General features: G+C 39.2%; 1 protein-coding gene across 1 annotated transcript in view; it reads left to right on the top strand.

Moving 5' to 3' along the window:
• VWA3B (von Willebrand factor A domain containing 3B) overlaps window positions 1–18,385 on the top strand; it is a 190,129-nt gene that overhangs the window by 112,378 nt on the left and 59,366 nt on the right. The window contains exons 15-19 of the mRNA XM_070512783.1: window positions 481–611; window positions 3,002–3,159; window positions 11,774–11,890; window positions 13,328–13,415; window positions 13,500–13,656. Coding sequence (XP_070368884.1) covers window positions 481–611; window positions 3,002–3,159; window positions 11,774–11,890; window positions 13,328–13,415; window positions 13,500–13,656 — 651 coding nt within the window. The remainder of the gene's footprint in view (window positions 1–480; window positions 612–3,001; window positions 3,160–11,773; window positions 11,891–13,327; window positions 13,416–13,499; window positions 13,657–18,385) is intronic.

The following is an 18,385-nucleotide window of genomic DNA, read 5'->3' as shown; positions in this document are numbered from 1 at the left end:
CAAAATAATTATATGAGTGAAGGAAGCTAGACAAAAAAAGAGTACATATTGTGTGACTCCATTTTTATAAAATTCTAGAAAATAGAAAACTAATGTAGACAGAAAGCAGAGGAGTAGTTTCTTGGAAATCGGGGAGAGGAGTTTTGGGGGAGGGCAGATTTACAGTGAGGCACAAGGAAACTTTTGGGGGTGATGGATATGTTTATTTGATTTTATTTTGATGTTTATTTTGCCTTGATTGCAATGATGATTTCATGGATGTGAATGTTGAAACCGTTCAAGTTGTACATTTTACATACATTCAGTTTATTGTATGTGAATTATACCTCAACAAAGCTGTTTAAAAATGGAATAACAAAAGAACTGCATGAAATCCTTTGGATTCCTCTTTTCCTGATACAGTTGGTTTTCTGTTAGAAATGTTTGAAATTTGAGCTCTTTTATACAATTTCATACTGTACTCACTTCTCATTTTGGCAGAATGAAGATCTGACACTTCTGATTAAGGAAATAGAGCAGGGACGCAGTGACCTGGAGAAGGTGCAGAACCTTTATTCGGAGTCCTTGATCATGGACTGGTGGTACAACGGAGAGAAGGAAGGCGACAATAAGTGAGCTTGCCAAACCTCCTGTTTTCCCCAGCCCTGGAGATGTCCTGCTCGCTCTCCTTGACACTTCTTTCTGCAATGCTTTGTGAGGTTTCTTTTAGTGAAAAGAATCACCTAGTGTGATTATGTTAGGATTTTATTTTTAAGCAAAGAGAATTCATAATTTAATGATTTAATAATGATTGGCTTAAGGAGGCCACATATTCACCTTTATATAGAGGTTCTGAAATCCTTGCATGACACCTCAGAGCAGTGTTAGGTTTCATCTCCACCCAGTGTGGACAGGTGGCCCCCCACCCCAACCCAAGCGATGTCAGAACAGAGCAGGAGTGCTGTGTAGTGGAGGAGATTTGACTCAAGGATCAGGAGGTCCAAGGCCCAAACTTCACCCAACTGGACTTTGGCGAATCTCTAACTTTTTTCCACACCTGTCCATTGCCATGGGTCTCAGTTTCCTTGTCTTTAAAATGGTGGTTGTGGCAGTAGGGTTTGGGCTAGATGATTTCTCATGTCTTTTCCCGCCCTATATTCTAATATGTTTCAAATTCGTTTTTAAACAAAAATAAAAACCACCCCAACACTCAGAAAATGTGTCAAATCTTATTAAAATGATTTCACATTGTACGGTTATTCAAGTGCCATAGCTTCATATACACACCCTATCAGGAGTATGTCTTTTTATTCAAAAGAGTGATAGCAAAATGGAAAGAAGTTGAAAAACCATTTATTAATCGTGATGATTTCTTTATCAAAATTTGCTGTCTTCCTGTTACCAAATTAAGCATTAATATGGGCTGTGGGCAGGGCATGAGCAGGAAGTCAGTAAAAAGAGATAAATGTTATATCAGGCATCTCTTATAATGAGATTTTACAGCAATATTTTTCAAGCATTTGTTTGAGAAAGTTCAGCTACATCTTCTAAGTCTGGAGAATTTGAACAAATCAACTAAGAATCAAATAAATGGATAGCACATTAGTGCAAATTACCTTCTCTGTACTTTCAGCCAGTGCCTTAACTGGCTTCTTCCCCTGACTTAATCAAACTAAGAAATCTCAAGACAAAATGGCCGGCAATTGCTTGGAAATCGGCTTGGTCAGTTGACTGGATCTGCTATAGACCGAGTAATGAATGCCTTCTTGTTTTTTTTGTATTTGTTTTTTAGCGGCTGAATGGGGCAGGTTCTAGAGTCATGCAGAGAAATGTTTTAATCCAGACTTGCCGCTATTACATGTTAGGTAACTTTGGGCAAGTTACTTAACCTGGCTGAGCCTCAGTTTCCTCATCTATAATATGGGAATAATGGTAGTCATAGGGTTGTTGGGTGGATTAACCAAGGGCATGCCTGGCACATAAGAAGAGCTCTAAACTGATATAAAGGAAAAATAAAGCTCAATTCCTCATTCTACAGATATCATGCTTCTCTACTTCCTTATAACATAACAACATTAGGAAAAGTTAGTTCACCCACTTAGCTGTGGTCAAAAACAAATGGCCCTTTCTAGTTTTCCACCAGGTAAGAAAATGTTACTGCCCCCAGGTCTCACCTCCCTTCCTCCTTTTTTCTCACATTAAGTACAAATCGTGTGCCAGGCGAACTGGGATGTGCAGATGAATGTAAGCCTGGTCCTTCCATCATGGGATGTACAGTGTGGTGGGGGATACACAAAGGTTGATGGAGCACTGCGGGGGGGTGCTCCGTGGAGGTAGGCATGGGGTGGGGGTGAAGGAGGGAGGGCATGCTTTGCAGCGATGGAGCAGGGGATTGTTCTGGAAATTCCTTTCTGTGGCTGCTGTGTTCTGAACTTCAGAGAAGCTGTGTCTGGGAAAATACTCGGGAGTTTCTGGTGTCCCTCCAGGCCCCAGATTTTCACCAGAATGGTTCACCACAATCTAGTGCTGGCACAGAGGGTCCAGGGCAGGGGTTTCCCATCTGTGGCTTTTCTAAGAACTGGCTGTTCAACCCTTTGGTAGAGAAACGGATTTCTGTAATGCTTTCGGGTTTACAGCTGGCTCTCCCTCATGTCAATCCTTACACCAGCCCCACACGGTCAGTGCGCAGCTAAAGTTTCCCGCACTTTATAGGTGAGCAAAGTGACGAAGTTTAGAGAGGATTGAGTGACTGCGTGCATCACACAGCCAGGATGGAACAGAGCTGTGATGGCAGCCGTATCTAATGACTCTGGAGTGGGCCCCTGTCCAGTCTTCTGCATGGGGCAGGGATAAATGACTATTCTTACATTAACCCAACAGGGAGAGGCTCATTTCTTTAAGTTTGCAGCGTTCAACAGGACCGTATTGATCTAACGCTGCCTTCCTGATGGAAATTTTGTTTCTCTTCCTTTTTTTTTGTTCTTTCTTTTTCTTTGTCTACTTTTTATCTAAATCAAAACAGGCATCAAAAAGAGATCTGTTCTATGGTTTCAACTCCAGAAAAATGTGGAAAACCTTACTCTGATGTCGAATCAGCACGAACGTCATCCCTAAATATGTTGAAAGTACCAGGGGACCTTTCAAACCAAAAGACTCAGAAAAAGAAAGTGCTCCACGCAGGTATCAGTGAACAAAATGGTTTGAATCTCATTACTGGTTTTCCTTCAATGCAAAAAGGTAGAATAAAACTAAACTCACATAGCGTTTTAAAAGAAGCCTGAACCTGTGATTTTTACATTGAAATTTTTATTGTGATAATTCTACATTCACATGCAGCTGTAAGAAATAGTACAGAGAGATCTTGTGTACCTACCTTTCACCTAGTTTCCCCCAATGATGACATCTTGAAAAAAATAGTACAATATTGCAACCGGGATATTGACATTGATACAATCCATGATCTTAATCAAATTGCCCCAGTTTTACTTGTGTTCGTGTCTGTGTACTTCTATATGATTTTATCACATGTAGTTTTGTGTTTCCACCACCATAGTCAAGATACAGAACGTTTCCATCGCCACAACGATCCTTAGTGTTGCTCTTTTCTACACCCACCGCACCTCCACACCCTTTCCTAACCCTTGGGAACTATGAAGTTCTCCATTTCTAAAATGTTGTCATTTCAAAGATGTTATGTAAATGGAATTATATAGTATATAACCCTTGGGGACTGGCTTTTTTCACTCAGCATGTTTTCCTGGAGATTCATTCACATTTTTGTGTTTATCAGTAGCTCATTGCTTTTTATTGCTGAGTAGTATTCCATAATATGGACATACCAGAGTTGGTTTAACCATTCATCTGTTGAAGGAGATCTGGGTTGTTTCCAGGTTTTGGCTATTTCAAAGAAAGCAGTTACAAACAGCCGTGTACAAATTTTATGTGAACATAAGTTTTCATTTCTTTGAGCTAAATGCCAAGGAGTGCAATTGATGGGTCATATGGTAATTGAATGCCTAGCTTTATAAGAAACTGCCAAACTATTTCCCAGAATGGCTGTGCCAGTTTACATTATCACCAGCAGTGAATGAGTGATCCAGTTTCTCTACATTCTCACCAGCGCTTGGTGTTGTCACTACTTTTTATTTTAGCTGTTCTGATAGGTGTGTAATATCTCCTGGTGGTTTTAACTTGCATTTCCCTAATGACTAATGATATTGAGCATCTTTTCATGGGCTTGTTCGCATTTTGTATATCTTCTTTGGTGAAATGTCTATGCATGTGCTTTGTCTATTTTCTATACGGATCATTTGTCTTTTCTTGGTGAATTTTGAGAGTTCTTCATGTATTCTACGTACAAGGCCTTTGTCAGATATGTCATTTGCAAATACTTTCTCCCAGTCTTTAGTTCATCTTTTCGTCCTCTTGTTAGGGTCTTTTGCCAAGCAAAAGCTTTTAATTTTGATAAGATCCACTTTACCAATCTTTCCTTTTATAGGTCATGCTTTTGGTGTCCAAATCTAAGAATTTTTTCACTATCTTTAATTCCTAAATATTTGCCATTATGAAGTTTTTTCTAGAAGATTTATAGTTTTATATTTTATATATTTAAGTCCATGATCCATTTGAGTTAATTTTGTATAAGATGTGAGAATTAGAGCAAGGTTTTGTTTTATTTTGTTTTGTTTTTGCCTATAGATGTTGTTCTAGCGCCATTTGTTGAAAAAGCTATACTTACTCCATTGAATTAATTTTGCGCCATTGCCCAAAATCAGCTGGGCATATCTGTGTGGGTTAAATCTCAATTCTATATTCTGTTTCATTGATCTATGTGTCTATCTCTTCACCAAAACCACGCTGTCTTGATTAATGTAGCTACATAGTAAGCTTTCATATCAGATACAATGATTCCTCCAACTTTATTTTTCTTCTGCAAAATTATTTTAATTATTCTAGAGTCTGAAATTTCTTTTTAAATTTTAGAATGTCTACATTTATAAAAAAGCTTTTCTTGGATTTTGATAAGAATTGTATTAAACCTATAGATCAATTTGGGGATAAGTGGCTCTCTATGACGTTGATTCATTTAGCCTGTTAACATGACATAACCCAGGAGCATGACCATTTTATTTGGGTCTTCAATGTCTTACAGTAGCATTTTGTAATTTTTGGTTTACGGATCCTGTACATGTTTTGTTAACTGTATAACTAATTATCTCTTTTGGGGGGAACAATTATAAATACTATAGGTTTTTTAATATAGGTTTCCATATGTTCATTGTTAGTATATCGAAATGCAATTGATTTTGTGTGTTGATCCTGTAACCAGTAGCCTTACTGAACTCACTTCTAGGAGTTCTTGGAGTTCTAGTTCTAGTTTTTTGTGTTTTGTGTTTTTTTGTGTGTGTGTGGATTCCTTGCCATTTTCCACATAGACAATATGTCACCTGCAAATAGGGATAGTTTTATCCTCTCTTCCAATCTTTCTGGCTTTATTTCTTTTTCTCGCCAGGCTGCAGGAGCTAGAACTTCCAGCACTATGTTGAACAAGAGTGACGACAGTGGCCGTCCTTGCCTTTTGCCTAGTCTTAATGGGGAAAGATATTCAATATTTCACTGTTAAGTATAATTTTAGCTGTAGATTTTCTGTAGATATTCTTTATCAAGTTGAGGAAGTTCCTCTCATTCCTAGTTTTCTGAGAGTTTTTTTTTTTTTATCATGAATGGCTGCTGGATTTTGTCAAATGCTTTTTCTGAGTCAATTGATGTATGATTTTTCTTCTTTAGTGATACGGTGATCTCATTGATCGATATACAAATGTTGAAGCATCCTGGTACGTCTTGGTCTCAGTGTGCAATACTTTTAGTACGTTGCTGGATTTGGTTTGCTAATATTTTGTTGAGGATTTTGTATTAAGTTCGTGTAGGGTATTGGTCAGTAATTTTCTTTTATTTTCTTAATACTGTTTTGATCCGGTTTTGGTATCCAGCTAATGCTGTCCTCATAAGTGAGTTGAGAGTTGTCCCTCCTCTTCTGTTCCTGAAAGAAATTGATATAATTCTTTTATGAATATTTGGTAAAATTATCATGGAGGCATTTGGGCCTGGAGATTTCTTTTCCAGGAGCTTTTTCATTAAGAATTCAATTTTTAAAAATGATTTTAGGGCTATTAATATGTCTATTTTATCTCAGTTGAGTTTTGGCAGTTTGAGGTTTTTGAGACAGTGGTCTGTTTTGTCTAGCTTGTAAATTTATGAGTGCAGATTTGTTCACTGTATCCCTTTATTACCTTTTTAGTGGCTGCAAGGTCTATAGGGATGGCCCATATGTCACTCCTGATGTTAGTGCTCTGAGTCTTCTCTTTCTCTCTTTCCTTCCTGTCTTTTCCAATCTTGATAGAGGTTTTATCAGATTTATTGGTCCCCCTCTCTGAAAAAACAGCTTTTTTGTCTCATTGATTTTTCCTAATGTTTTATTTTTTTAATTTATTTTTTTAAGATTTCATTTTTCCTTTTTCTCCCCAAAGCCCCCCGGTACATAGTTGTGTATTTTCAGTTGTGGGTCCTTCTAGTTGTGGCATGTGGGACGCCGCCTCAGCGTGGCTTGATGAGTGGTGCCATGTCCATGCCCAGGATCCAAACCAGTGAAACCCCTGGCCGCTAAAGCAGAGCGCACAAACTTAACCACTCGGCCACAGGGCCGGCCCCTAATGTTTTATTATTTTTAATTTCATTGATTTCTGCTCTTCATTGTTTCCTTCCTTCTGCCTGCTTTAGTTTTATTTTGCTTTTATTTTTCTAGTTTCTTGAGTTAGGAATTTATTATTTATTTGAGATATGGTCACGTGCCACATAATGATGTTTTGGCCAGCAACAGGTTGCATGCATAATGGTGGTCCCATAAGATTAGCACCATAAGTGTACGTGTGTAGTGGGCTATACCATCTAGGTTTGTGTAAGTGCACTCTGTGATGTTCACACAACAATGAAGTCACCTGAGGCATTTTTCAGAATATTTTCCCATTGTTAAGCAACACATGACTGTATTTCCTCATTTCCGACGTAAGCATTTAGTGCTATAAATTTCCCTCCCAGCACCCTTTTAGCTACATCTCACATACTTTGATTTGTTGTGTTTTTGTTTTCATTCAGTTCTAAGTATTTTTCTTTCCTTTAAGACTTCCTCTTTGACCCACAGATTATTTATAAATCTGCTGTTTAACTTCCACGTGTTTAGAGGTTTTCCTGTTGTCTTTCTGCGATCGATTTCTAGTTTGATTCCACTATGGTCAGAGAACACATTCTGTATGATTTTAATTCTTTTCCTTTTTTTTTGAGGTTTGTTTTAATACCTAAGATACAGTTTATGTTGATAAATATTTGATGGACACTAGAAAAAAATGGGTATTCCAGTGTTTTTGAGGACAGTGTTCCCTCTATGTCAGTTAGATCTTGCCGGTTTGTTCTGTTCAGATTTTCTCTGCCCTTGTTGATTTTGTGTGTAGTAGTTCTTTCGTTTGTTGACAAGGAAGTTATGAGATCCCAACTGTATTTGTTGATTTGCCTACTTTTCTTTTAAGCTCTTCGACTTTTAGCTTCAAACATTTGAGGCTGAATCAGTTTGTGTATACCCATTTAGGATCTATGTGTCTTCCTGATGGATTGATCCCTTTATTATGTAAATTTTCTTTGCTCTCAAATGTATTCTATCAGATATTAAGATAACCACTCCATCCTTTCCTTTCAATCTACCTATGTTGCACTTGAAGTAAATTTCTTCTAAGAGTCTATCATTTGATAGTGGTCTTTTATCCACTCTACCACTATGTGTCTTTTGATTAGTGTAGTTAAACCATTGACATTTAAAGTGATTATTGGTATGTTAGCACTTACTTCTGTTATTTTGTAATTTTTCTACTCATTTTCACTGGTTTCATCCCTCCATTTCTCTTTTCTTGCCTTCTTTCAGGTTATTTGAACTTTTAAAAAAATTCTATCTTGGTTTATTTGTAGTGTTTGGAGTGTATCTCTTTGGTTTTTGTAGTGATTTCTCTGGGTATGAAAGCATATGGATGCAACTTATAAGAATCTACTAGCATCAACATTTTACCAATTTGTGTGAGTATGGAAATCTTACTTCAATTTAGATTTCTTTATTTTCTCCCTCCTTTTTTTTTTGATGAGGAAGATTGTCCCTGAGCTAACATCTGTGCCAATCTTCCTCTATTTCATATGTGGGACGCCACCACAGCATGTCTTGATGAGCGGTGTGTAGGTCCATGCCCGGGATCAAACCTTCAAAACTGGGGCTGCCAAAGCAGAGCGTGTGAACTCAACCACTCTGCCACCAGGCCAGCCCCTATTTTCCTCAATTTTAAATATCATTGTCTTGAGTGTCAGGTGGTGTTTTACTTTTTATTTAAATCATCAAATATGATTTATGAATCTTATGGGGAAAGGATAGTCTATTGTATGTACCATATTTTTGCTCTCTTTCGTTCTTCCTTCCTGGTTCTCCAAAATTCCTCCTTTTATCATTTCCTTTCTGTCTGGAGAACGTTCTGTATTCAGTCTTCAAAGATAGGCCTGCTAGCCACAATTATTTTTTTACTTTTTCTTTGTCTAGGAATGTTTTTATTTTCTCTTCATTCCTGAAGGACAATTTTGGCATATTCAGAATTTGTGGTTTACTGTTCTTTCGTTTTTGTAGTTGAAAATATTGAGCCTCTTTCTCTGGCCTGCTACATTTTAAATGAGAAATCTACTGACACCCTATGTGGTGTTCCCCTATAGGTAATGTGTCCTTTCTCTCTGGCTGCTTTCTAGATGTTCTCTTTGTCTCTAATTTCCAAATGTTTAACTGTAATGCATCTTGGCATGGATTTCTTTGAATTTATTATGTTTGGGGTTTTCTTAGCTTCTTGAATCTGTACATTATGTCTTTCAGCAAATTTGGGAAGTTTTTATCTATTATTTCTTCAAATAATCTCAGTCCCACTTTCTTTCTCCCTGTCCTTTTGGAACTCTGATAATATGAATGTTGGATATTTTGATCTTGTCCTACAGTTCCCTAAGACTCTGTTTATCTTTTTTTCAAGGTATTTCCTCTCTGTTGTTAAATTGGCTGAATTCTACTGTTATGTCCTCAAGTTCTCTGATACTGTCCTCTGTCAATTCCACTCTACTACTGAGCCCATCCAACAAGTTTTTTTCTCTTTTTTTTTTTTTTGAGGAAGATTAGCCCTGAGCTAACATCTGCTGCCAATCCTCCTCTTTTTGCTGAGGAAGACTGGCCCTGAGCTAACATCTGTGCCCATCTTCCTCTACTTTATATGTGGGATGCCTACCACAGCATGGCTTGTCAAGTGGTGCCATGTCCACACCCAGGATCGAAACTGGCCAACCCCGGGCTGCCGAAGCAGAATGTGCAAACTTAACTGCAGCACCACCGGGCTGGCCCCCAAACATGTTTTTTTTGTTTTTGTTATTTTATGTTTCAGTTCTACAATTTCCACTTGGGAATTTTTATAACTTCTATTTCTTTGCTGAGATTTTCTATCCATTCATTTGTTTCAAGGTAATTTGTAATTAATTGTTGAAGCATTTTTAAGACAGCTTCTTTGAGACTCATGTCAGATAATTCCAACTTCTGATTCGTTTTGGCGTTGGAGTCATTTGACTGTTTTTTCTCCTTCAAGGTATGATTTTCTTGGTTCTTGATAGGGTGGGTGATGTTGTAATAGTATCTTTAACATTTTGTCTATTACATAAGGGACTCTGGCTCCTGTTTAAATCATTTATTTTAGGAAGTGCTTGCCCTGGTTAAGGTGAGCACATAGGCCTTGGCCTGCTTTTGTGAGCTGTGGTTCTGATGGCAATTTAATTTTCACAGCCTTCATGGTATTATTTTGGTGCTTGGTTTTCTGGTGGCACTGGGGCTCCTACTGGTCCCTGCTGCAGCTGCCTGAGAGAGCAGCAAGACTTTCCTCAGGTTGGGGTGCTAGATATCTCTCCATGGGGGAGGACTGTTACAGCTTCCCCCACTACTGTCTCACGTCTCTGGGCATGAGGGGAAGATCCTTGAACCCAGAGAGACCAAGAGGCCTCCTGGAATGGGCTAATTACTATATCTTGGTCCCTCTTGCATGAGCTGTCCATTTATCCTTGTGTCTCTGTGCAAGGGAGGCATGTCTTGGACCCTGGGAACAAAGAGGCTTCCCACATCGGGCCCCGAGTGTGACTGGATCCCTTTTGCCAGGCCTTCTCCCCATTCCAATAAGTCTGAGTTTTGCTAAAGATGCTACTTGCTATTCATCCTAAACATTTTAATGGCCTTTTATTGCTTCCACCGTTTCACTTAGATTTTGGATCCTTGCTATTGATAGGCAGTCCTGTGCCGAATTTTTATTCTGTTTCAATTTTTAATGTAGAAGAGTGATGAAATGTGGGGATTCAATATACAGAGCTTGGGGAGTAGTTAAATGCTTGAATACACTGCCAGAAAAATGTGTTTTTATTCAGTATTTGCAGGGTTTAAGAAAAGTACAGTTTTTATATTTGAGAACTTTTGGAGCTAAATGTCATTTTCATTTTGGCACACCAGTGTATGTGGTTGCTTTTGCCTAGTGCTTCTGGTCAAAGTGGCCTGTAAGTGTGGTCAGGGCAGGAGTTCACCTCTTCCGTGTGGATCATTTATCTCTTTTGCTGATAGGCATAGTTCCCAAGGAAATTTATCCTTAATTTCTGGTCACAGAGGCAACCAAGATGGGACTCACCCTTTTGTTGCCTAGAAAAACAATGAATAGCACACTCCTATTTCTATGCATGGAAACCACTGATGTTGCCTGTCTGTGCCAAAGATAGACAATTTTTAGATTATTAATCTTCATTCTAATTATCTAATTTCTTATAGGAGATGGTAAGTCCCTTCTTGTTGAAAACAAGGATACATTTCATTCATAAATACTACATAAAGCCTTGATATTTCTGCTTCTAAATTGTGAAGTACAGAATACATTTACCATTAATGTAGCTTATTTAATCACATTTGAAAAGTAATCAAAATGTCTTGGTACAGGCTCATTGTCCTCTAAAGCACACAGATTAAATGTCAGTGTGTGATAAGTGTCTACTTGCTAGTTAAAGGGACCCAACCAGAAGGTAGAAAATAATATAAATAAAGTTGTTGGACAGCAGCTGTGGTAAGAAGAGTTTCTAAAATGGCCCACCAAAGATGGCCCACTCTAAACCCTGCATCTTGTGAATATGATGAGGCATTGTTCCCATGATTATGTTGTGTTGACCTTAAGACAGGGTTATCTAGGGCACCCAGTGTACTCACATGAGCCCTTAAAAGCAAGGGCTTTTGCCAGCTAGCGGCAGAGGGAAAGTCAGAAAGGCTTGAAGCATGAAGGGAACTCAGTGTGTCGTTGCTGACTTGAAGATGAAGACGGTCATGTGGGTAGGAGTGCAGGTGTTTAAGGAGCTGAGCGAGGCCCCCGGCTGACAGCCAGCAAGGGAACAGGGACCTCAGTCCTACAGCTGCAAGGAAGTGCATTCTGTCAACAACCTGAATGAGCTTGGAAGCAGATTTCTCTCCAGGAAGGGTAGAGCTTGGCTCAGATTGATGGACCAAGCCATTACCACAGCGTTCAGTTGCTGGCAGACTGTCCTCTGAGGGTTGGGAAACTGAAACTGCCATTTTTTTTTGAGGATCCAAGGAAATAGTTTTATCTAATAAAATATCTTCTTCCATCCCAAGTTTCTTTAACCCCTCTCCCTGTGACACCAACAGAATCAACCAAAACCAGCCTGCTCAGAAGCCAGATGTCCACCCTCAAGAGCTCAGCTTGCAGTGAGAGGAAGGACGGCCTTTCCCATTCCAGCAGCTGGAACACTCCACGTGACAGAGGCAAGCCAGAGAGGGTCTCTAGGTCAGGAAGCCCAGGCTGACCTCCCTTCACCCAGTGTGTCTGCTCCTGAAAAAGCGGGTATAGATGCTTTGAGGGGAAACAAATCATCGTTAAGTGGGTCCAGATTGCTTCCTTTTCAGAGGACTCCATTGTAAATCAGGTCTATCTGCTTTAGTGAACTAGATTTTCCTAGGGCAAGACTCGCGCTTACTGTGCCCGGGTGTGTAATGGACACGTGGCTCGCATCACTGTGGTGCTAGTGGTAATGCTGCTGCCACTCTGTGGCTGGAGTTTGAAAATCTGACTTCATAGTTGGTTTATTTTCTTCCCTTCATTCACAGGTGGTGATGCCATCTAAGAGCCCCTCTCTGGCCCATACTTTCAGCCTTTTGGGGGCTAAATGTGAGGAAAATATGACATTTCCACATAATTTTTATTACTATTGATAAAAGCACTATTCTTAAAATAGTAAATTTCTGAAAGTTTAAGTCCTGTAGTACTTTCCCCTGTATTTCAAATAGTTCATAGATGATAAATCCCAGCTAAACACACACACACACACACACACACACACACACACAATCCCCTAGGTAGTAAGAAGCACCTGAGTGGCAAATTTATACTTGTTGTTACTCAGTCATAGCTTAATCAAACCTCGTGTTCTTCAGTGCTGATGGGTGTGATGGCTTTTCCTCAGTTTCAATTAAACTGTCATACTTCCACTGTCTGCTATGTGCACAATCCTTAAAGAGCTTATCGTATGGTGATTAGGATGTGATTTCTTAGACATTTGGCTAACTCATTCCCAAATGCCCTTCCTAGATTCTGCTGATTCAACTAGCTAATATACCTTTCCATTTCTAAATCCAAGTTTACTTAAGGATATACATTAAAAACTCCAAATATTAGTTTGGAGACTTGAACCTACAACTAAACAGGACCTAGTAGAGATTTGGGTTTTCTGCGTAGAGCAGAGGAACCACAAAACAAACTATCAGAAACTAAAATGTTGATCAAGGCTCCCTTGTATAACTTGGGGGTAGTCTAATGAGGGTAATATTGAACAATTGTTGGTTAATCGTGTTCTTATTTAACATTTAAAAAACGTATTTTCTGGAGAATGAGAGAATGAGTGTGTCTCATTCTTCCATGGAGAGAGATCTCAGTGAAGATGGGGTGAGGTAGATAAACAAAGCAATGATGGTACCATGATAGTACAATGATAGCACCATGTTTACCTATGCATTGGTCTTTAGTGTAACTTGCAAATGAATCTTGCAAATGAATCTCCCATGCTAACAGATCAGTGTTCTCTGAAATATGGTCCATGTATTAGCCCTCAGTCACAACTGAGCTCAGAGATGAGTGATCTTTTTGCATTTTGATAAAACCCCATATATCAGGAAATTATACAACTGCCATTTCCCCTTTCACAGAAATGAGCATCCTGCTGGCAAATGGGTATCCAGACGACAAAGCATTAGAAAGATTGACTCTAGAGGGTAGCCAGGTTTATGACCAAGAGTGAGTACTTTAATTTTACTAGGACAATTTCATTATGTTTTTGTCTGTTATAAACTTTAAAACATCACAGTCTTGTGTTCTTAGTTCTTTAGCTGTGTCTTCAGCAACCTGGCTCAAGACGCACGGCTTGGTCGCCAAGAAGCTCACCATCATGGATGCCTTGTCAGTGACAGCGGTCCCTCACAGCCCCACCTATGTTCCCATTCTGGACAAGCATGTTGTTTCCAAGGTCTTCGATGAGGTAAACCTGATTTTCTATATGTCCCTAGTTGATATATTTTTCATTTCCTGTTCGAATAAAAAGTAGTTCACGTCAGTCTTGTACAGTTGTAACAGAAATGTATTTCAGCTATTGGAAAAGCATTATTTTAAAGGCAGTAAAATGGAGAGAGAAAAGCCCTTGAGCATTTTTATTTTTAAGGCGAGAAGAAATTGGCTTTTGTCGGGTTGGCTCTTCGTGGCTCACTGCTGACGGGTAGCAGTGTGGAGCTGCAGAACTGTCTGAAAAGCCTCCAGCTCAGAGTCCTGAGTCTTGAGTGGACATCATCCAATGTCAAAGGGCAGGGAGAACTTGAGAGAGGTTGTGTCTTTCCGTTGCTTCCCTTCCCTTCCTAAATACAGTGCTGCTGTTCCATCGTAAAAGTCTCCAAAGGAAATGTCAGAGAGAGAAAGAGAGAGGGAGAGGCAGAGACAGAGACAGAGAGACTGAGGGATTGTGAGAGACCCTGTGAGGGAGCCAGAAAAGAAGAGAGTGATTGTCATGTCCTGGAAGGAGAAAAAGAGCTTCCAGTAGGAGGGCGTGGTGGGGTTAAATGTGGAGGAAGGCAAAGAAGTAGTGAAAAGCTTCCCTTGAATGGGGCAGCTGGTGGGTCCTGGCCCTCAGCAAGAGCAGCTGCAGTGGGGCAGCCAGATTGCACAGGGATGAGGAACAGGAAAGAAACAAGGATATGAAGATGGAACCCCGGGGCTTCCTGGCCAATGTAACAGTAGCTAAGAATTTCACGAGGAGTATATCAGGCTTTACAGTCTCTAAATGCAAATAATATCCTTAAAAGACCTTATCTCATACTGAAATATTTACAGGGGAAATGTGAGTTGTTCGGGATATGCTTCAAAATAATCTGGATGGTGGGAGTAGTGGAGGGGCAGGAGGAGTAGATAAAGCAAGACTGGCTTGAGCTGATAATTGTTAAATTTGGGTAATAAGAATATAGAGTGAGAGGAGGCTCATTCTACTCTTCTGGCTACTGTTTTACATATTTGAAATTTCCCCTAATAAAAAGTTGAAAAGACCCCAGCTTTATCTACCTAGTCTTGCTCTAGCTGAGGTTCGATGGAAGGAACCAGGAGGAAGCAGATGAATTAGTGAATTTTTCGATTAGTCACAGTTAAGAAATTACAGCCATGGAGTTCAGCATGTGTCCTGGTTTGACATGGCCCGTGGTTCTTGCTCTGGAGGTGGTGTGTGATCGCTTAGGCTGAGCTCCTGATGACTTTGCTGCAAGGTGCGTGGTCTTTCCCTGGCTGTCATCTTGTGACTGGCAGATTCTATTTATACCTTCAGTGAGCTCTAACATGATTAGTCAGATATCAACTTATCACGTGAACTTGACTTCTTCCAGAAGCAACACAGGGAAACTGGGCACTGATTCATTTCTTCTAGGAAATTTGTTGACAGCTTCTCATATTCTCTGCATTTATTTTATTAATTTTCTTGTTTTACCTGGAATAAAATATATTTAGTGAACTCTCCCTAGGAATAGAATTTTCTTGCGCTTACCCTGTCTCCTTCTAAACCTCCAGTAACCTGAGATGCATTGAAAAGTAAATCCCTCGAAAAACTAATATGATAGGGTGGGGGAGCATAAGCATAAAATTAAAGGAAAAAACCATAAGGGAAGGATTTATAGAGTGAATACATAAAAATGTTATTTTGCATAAAAATATTTTAATCAAATAAAGGCAGATATCAGAAAAATATTTTTAACATATCACAGAGTTGTATGAGAAATATCTTAGATATGTGTGTTTGTGTGTTTGTATCCATATAAATCCATACGTGTGGTGTGTGTGTGTGAGTGTATAAATCAGTGTCAGTGTTCAGTATATATACAGATATGCACACTCATGCCATAAAGGAATAAAAAAATGATAGATACCCTAGTGGAAAATCTAGGAGAAAAAGGTAGGAAAAAAAAAGGTCAAAACCAAAGACAAAAATATTTCTTACTGATAACCAAATATATGCATTTAGAAAAAAAGCAGATTGAAAAAAAATTAGACAACTCTCAACCATTATCAAATTTTTATGGTTAAAAAATACTAATAAACAGTGATGGCAAAGATGGGATGAAATTAGAACTTTTATGTCCTGCTGGTGGGAGTATAAATTGGCGCAACCTTGGCAATGTGTTCAGAGGTCTTGGCTTACAGTCTTTCCTCCAGCAAACCCATATGTAGATATTTCATAATCTATGCAAGGAAACAATCAGAAATACTGACAAATACATTGTCAGAATTTGTCAGAATTGTTATTGCTGCCTTATATCTAAAAATGAGAAAATTGAAAACCATCCAAATATCTGGTAGGCACATCTATATGATGGGATGTCATATATCCATTAAACACTGTGTTTCTGTAGCATAAGTAATGACGTGGGAAAAAGCTCTCAATATAATGCTAAATGAAAAAATCAGGGTACAAAACTCCGTATATAATATGTTAATTTGTATATAAGTATGATGTAGGCATGGCACTCTTTCACCCTCCCTTTTCTCTTTTACCAAAATGTTAACAGTATTTATCTGAGTGGTGAGATTATTAAAGATTTTTGGATTTTGTTTATGTGCTTTTTCGTTTTTGTGGTCGTACTTTTAACTTTGAATATATATTAATGATACACCAAGAAAAAATGTTAAGAGAAACAGACCTAAAACAAATAATAAAATGGTGTAAATACCAAAGGAACTTAATTTTTAATTAATTTGTTGGTTTATTTTTATTTGATAAGTAATAAATGAATACGTTCTAGGTATAGAATGACCAATTGAAGCCTTTAGAGAAAAACGTGGAAGCTTCTCCCTCAACTGCTCTCATCTGTGAAGGGAACACTGAATAGTTTGGCAAATATCTTTTCGATCCTTTTTCTACACACACACGCATATGTGTGTGTAAACAGAATGTACATTTATATACATATACATGATAATTCTAATAAACAAATCAATCCCATATGTTTTATCTTTTCTAAATTATCTTTCATCTTATACAAATTATCTTTAAAAAATTAAGATCTTAGAGACCTTTCTGCGTGCATAGACATGAGTGTATCTTATTCTTATTCTTTGCAAGCTTCTTCCCTGTTATTAATGGACATTTACTTTGTGTTTGTCTATTACAACCAATCCTGTAACAGATTTCCTTGCAGATAGATTTTGGGCACATGTACAAGTGTGTCTTTAGAATAGATTCCCAGAGATGGGATAGCTGGACCCAAGACAGCCTTTTTCCTAACAGGAACTCTATATAATACTTGTTGATAAGCATTAGTTCAACGAGTGTAGAAATGTTTTGAGAACCATGAAAATAGCAGGCAAACATAAAATCTTATTCTTATTCAACTTGTCCTCTTCTCACCGGCTCTTACTCTGAATACGTAAATGTAGTAACTCCCTCCAGCATCCAGAAATTTGCTCTCCAGGATGTATGTAATATATCTGTACTCTGGGGATCATAATATACCTACTCTGAGACTGCTGTAGGATTAAAAGAAGTAATGCATATAATGGACAGTACTTAGCAGACACTCAATAAATACTGGCCTTTATTATAAAAATATTCAATAAGTATTACATGCCTACTGTATGCAGGCCCTGAGCTGGCCTCTAGAATACAGCCAAACAAGACAGCCAATGTTCCTACCCAAACACAATTTATAATCTCGCAGAGAAAGGAGCAATTAAAATAAGTTCTAGTCGAATGTGACGAGTGGGAAGTGCAGCGTGAGGATGCAGGATAAGCCCCTAGCCCGGTGTCAGTTGTCAGAGGAGGCTTTGGACCTGGCCTTAAGAGTTCAGACCTGAGGGATCTGTTCAGTCCAAGTTTGGATGGAGGGCAGAGAGGAGTTGTGAAGGTGATGAGGCAGGAGGAGTGTCCTAGGCAGTGGGGGAAGATGTGGAGAGGTCCAAGGGTCAGAGAAAGTTTGTCATTCCTAAGAAGGTTTAGTGTGACTGGGGGAAGACGTTAAAGCTGGTGAAGGAGGCCTTGGGTGAGTTAAAGATTTCCAATGTTGGGGCTGGCCCCGTGGCCGAGTGGTTAAGTTCGCGCGCTCTGCTGCAGGCGGCCCAGTGTTTCGTTGGTTCGAATCCTGGGCGCGGACATGGCACTGCTCATCAGACCACGCTGAGGCAGCGTCCCACATACCACAACTAGAAGAACCCACAACGAAGAATACACAACTATGTACCGGGGGGCTTTGGGGAGAAAAAGGGAAAAAAATAAAATCTTAAAAAAAAAAAAAAAAAAAAAGATTTCCAATGTCATCCTGAGGGGAACTGAAGGGTTTTTAGCAAACAAGAGAGAAGATCAAATTTGGATTTTGGCTGCAGTGTGGAGAATAGTTGGAGAGCTCTGAGTTTGGGAGGATAAGGGGCAGTCAGGAGGCAAGGCTTAGGCGACTCTGTCCCAGGTGCCAACACTGGGGGTGGGTCCAAGGCTGTTTGTAAAGTCAAGAGGACGGGACTAATCACATGTGGCTGAGAGAGAGAAGAATGTCGAGTGATTATCCAGAAGGGAAAAATAGGAGAAAGAGTAGTGAGAGTCCTGTTCTTCAGGAGAGTGTTCTAGTCTTCTGACTCTAGAAAGCAAAGCCCGGTGAAGAGGGTGAACATTTTTCAAGTGCATTCCATGGGCATTTGTGCTTGGTGCCTTTTGTGGCTTTGTAAATTCTCATCGCAAACCTGTGGGTGGG

The sequence above is a fragment of the Equus asinus genome, chromosome 6 (assembly GCF_041296235.1).
Source record: "Equus asinus isolate D_3611 breed Donkey chromosome 6, EquAss-T2T_v2, whole genome shotgun sequence".
NCBI classification, from domain to species: Eukaryota; Metazoa; Chordata; class Mammalia; order Perissodactyla; family Equidae; genus Equus; species Equus asinus.
This window is presented reverse-complemented; position numbering and strand designations above follow the sequence as displayed.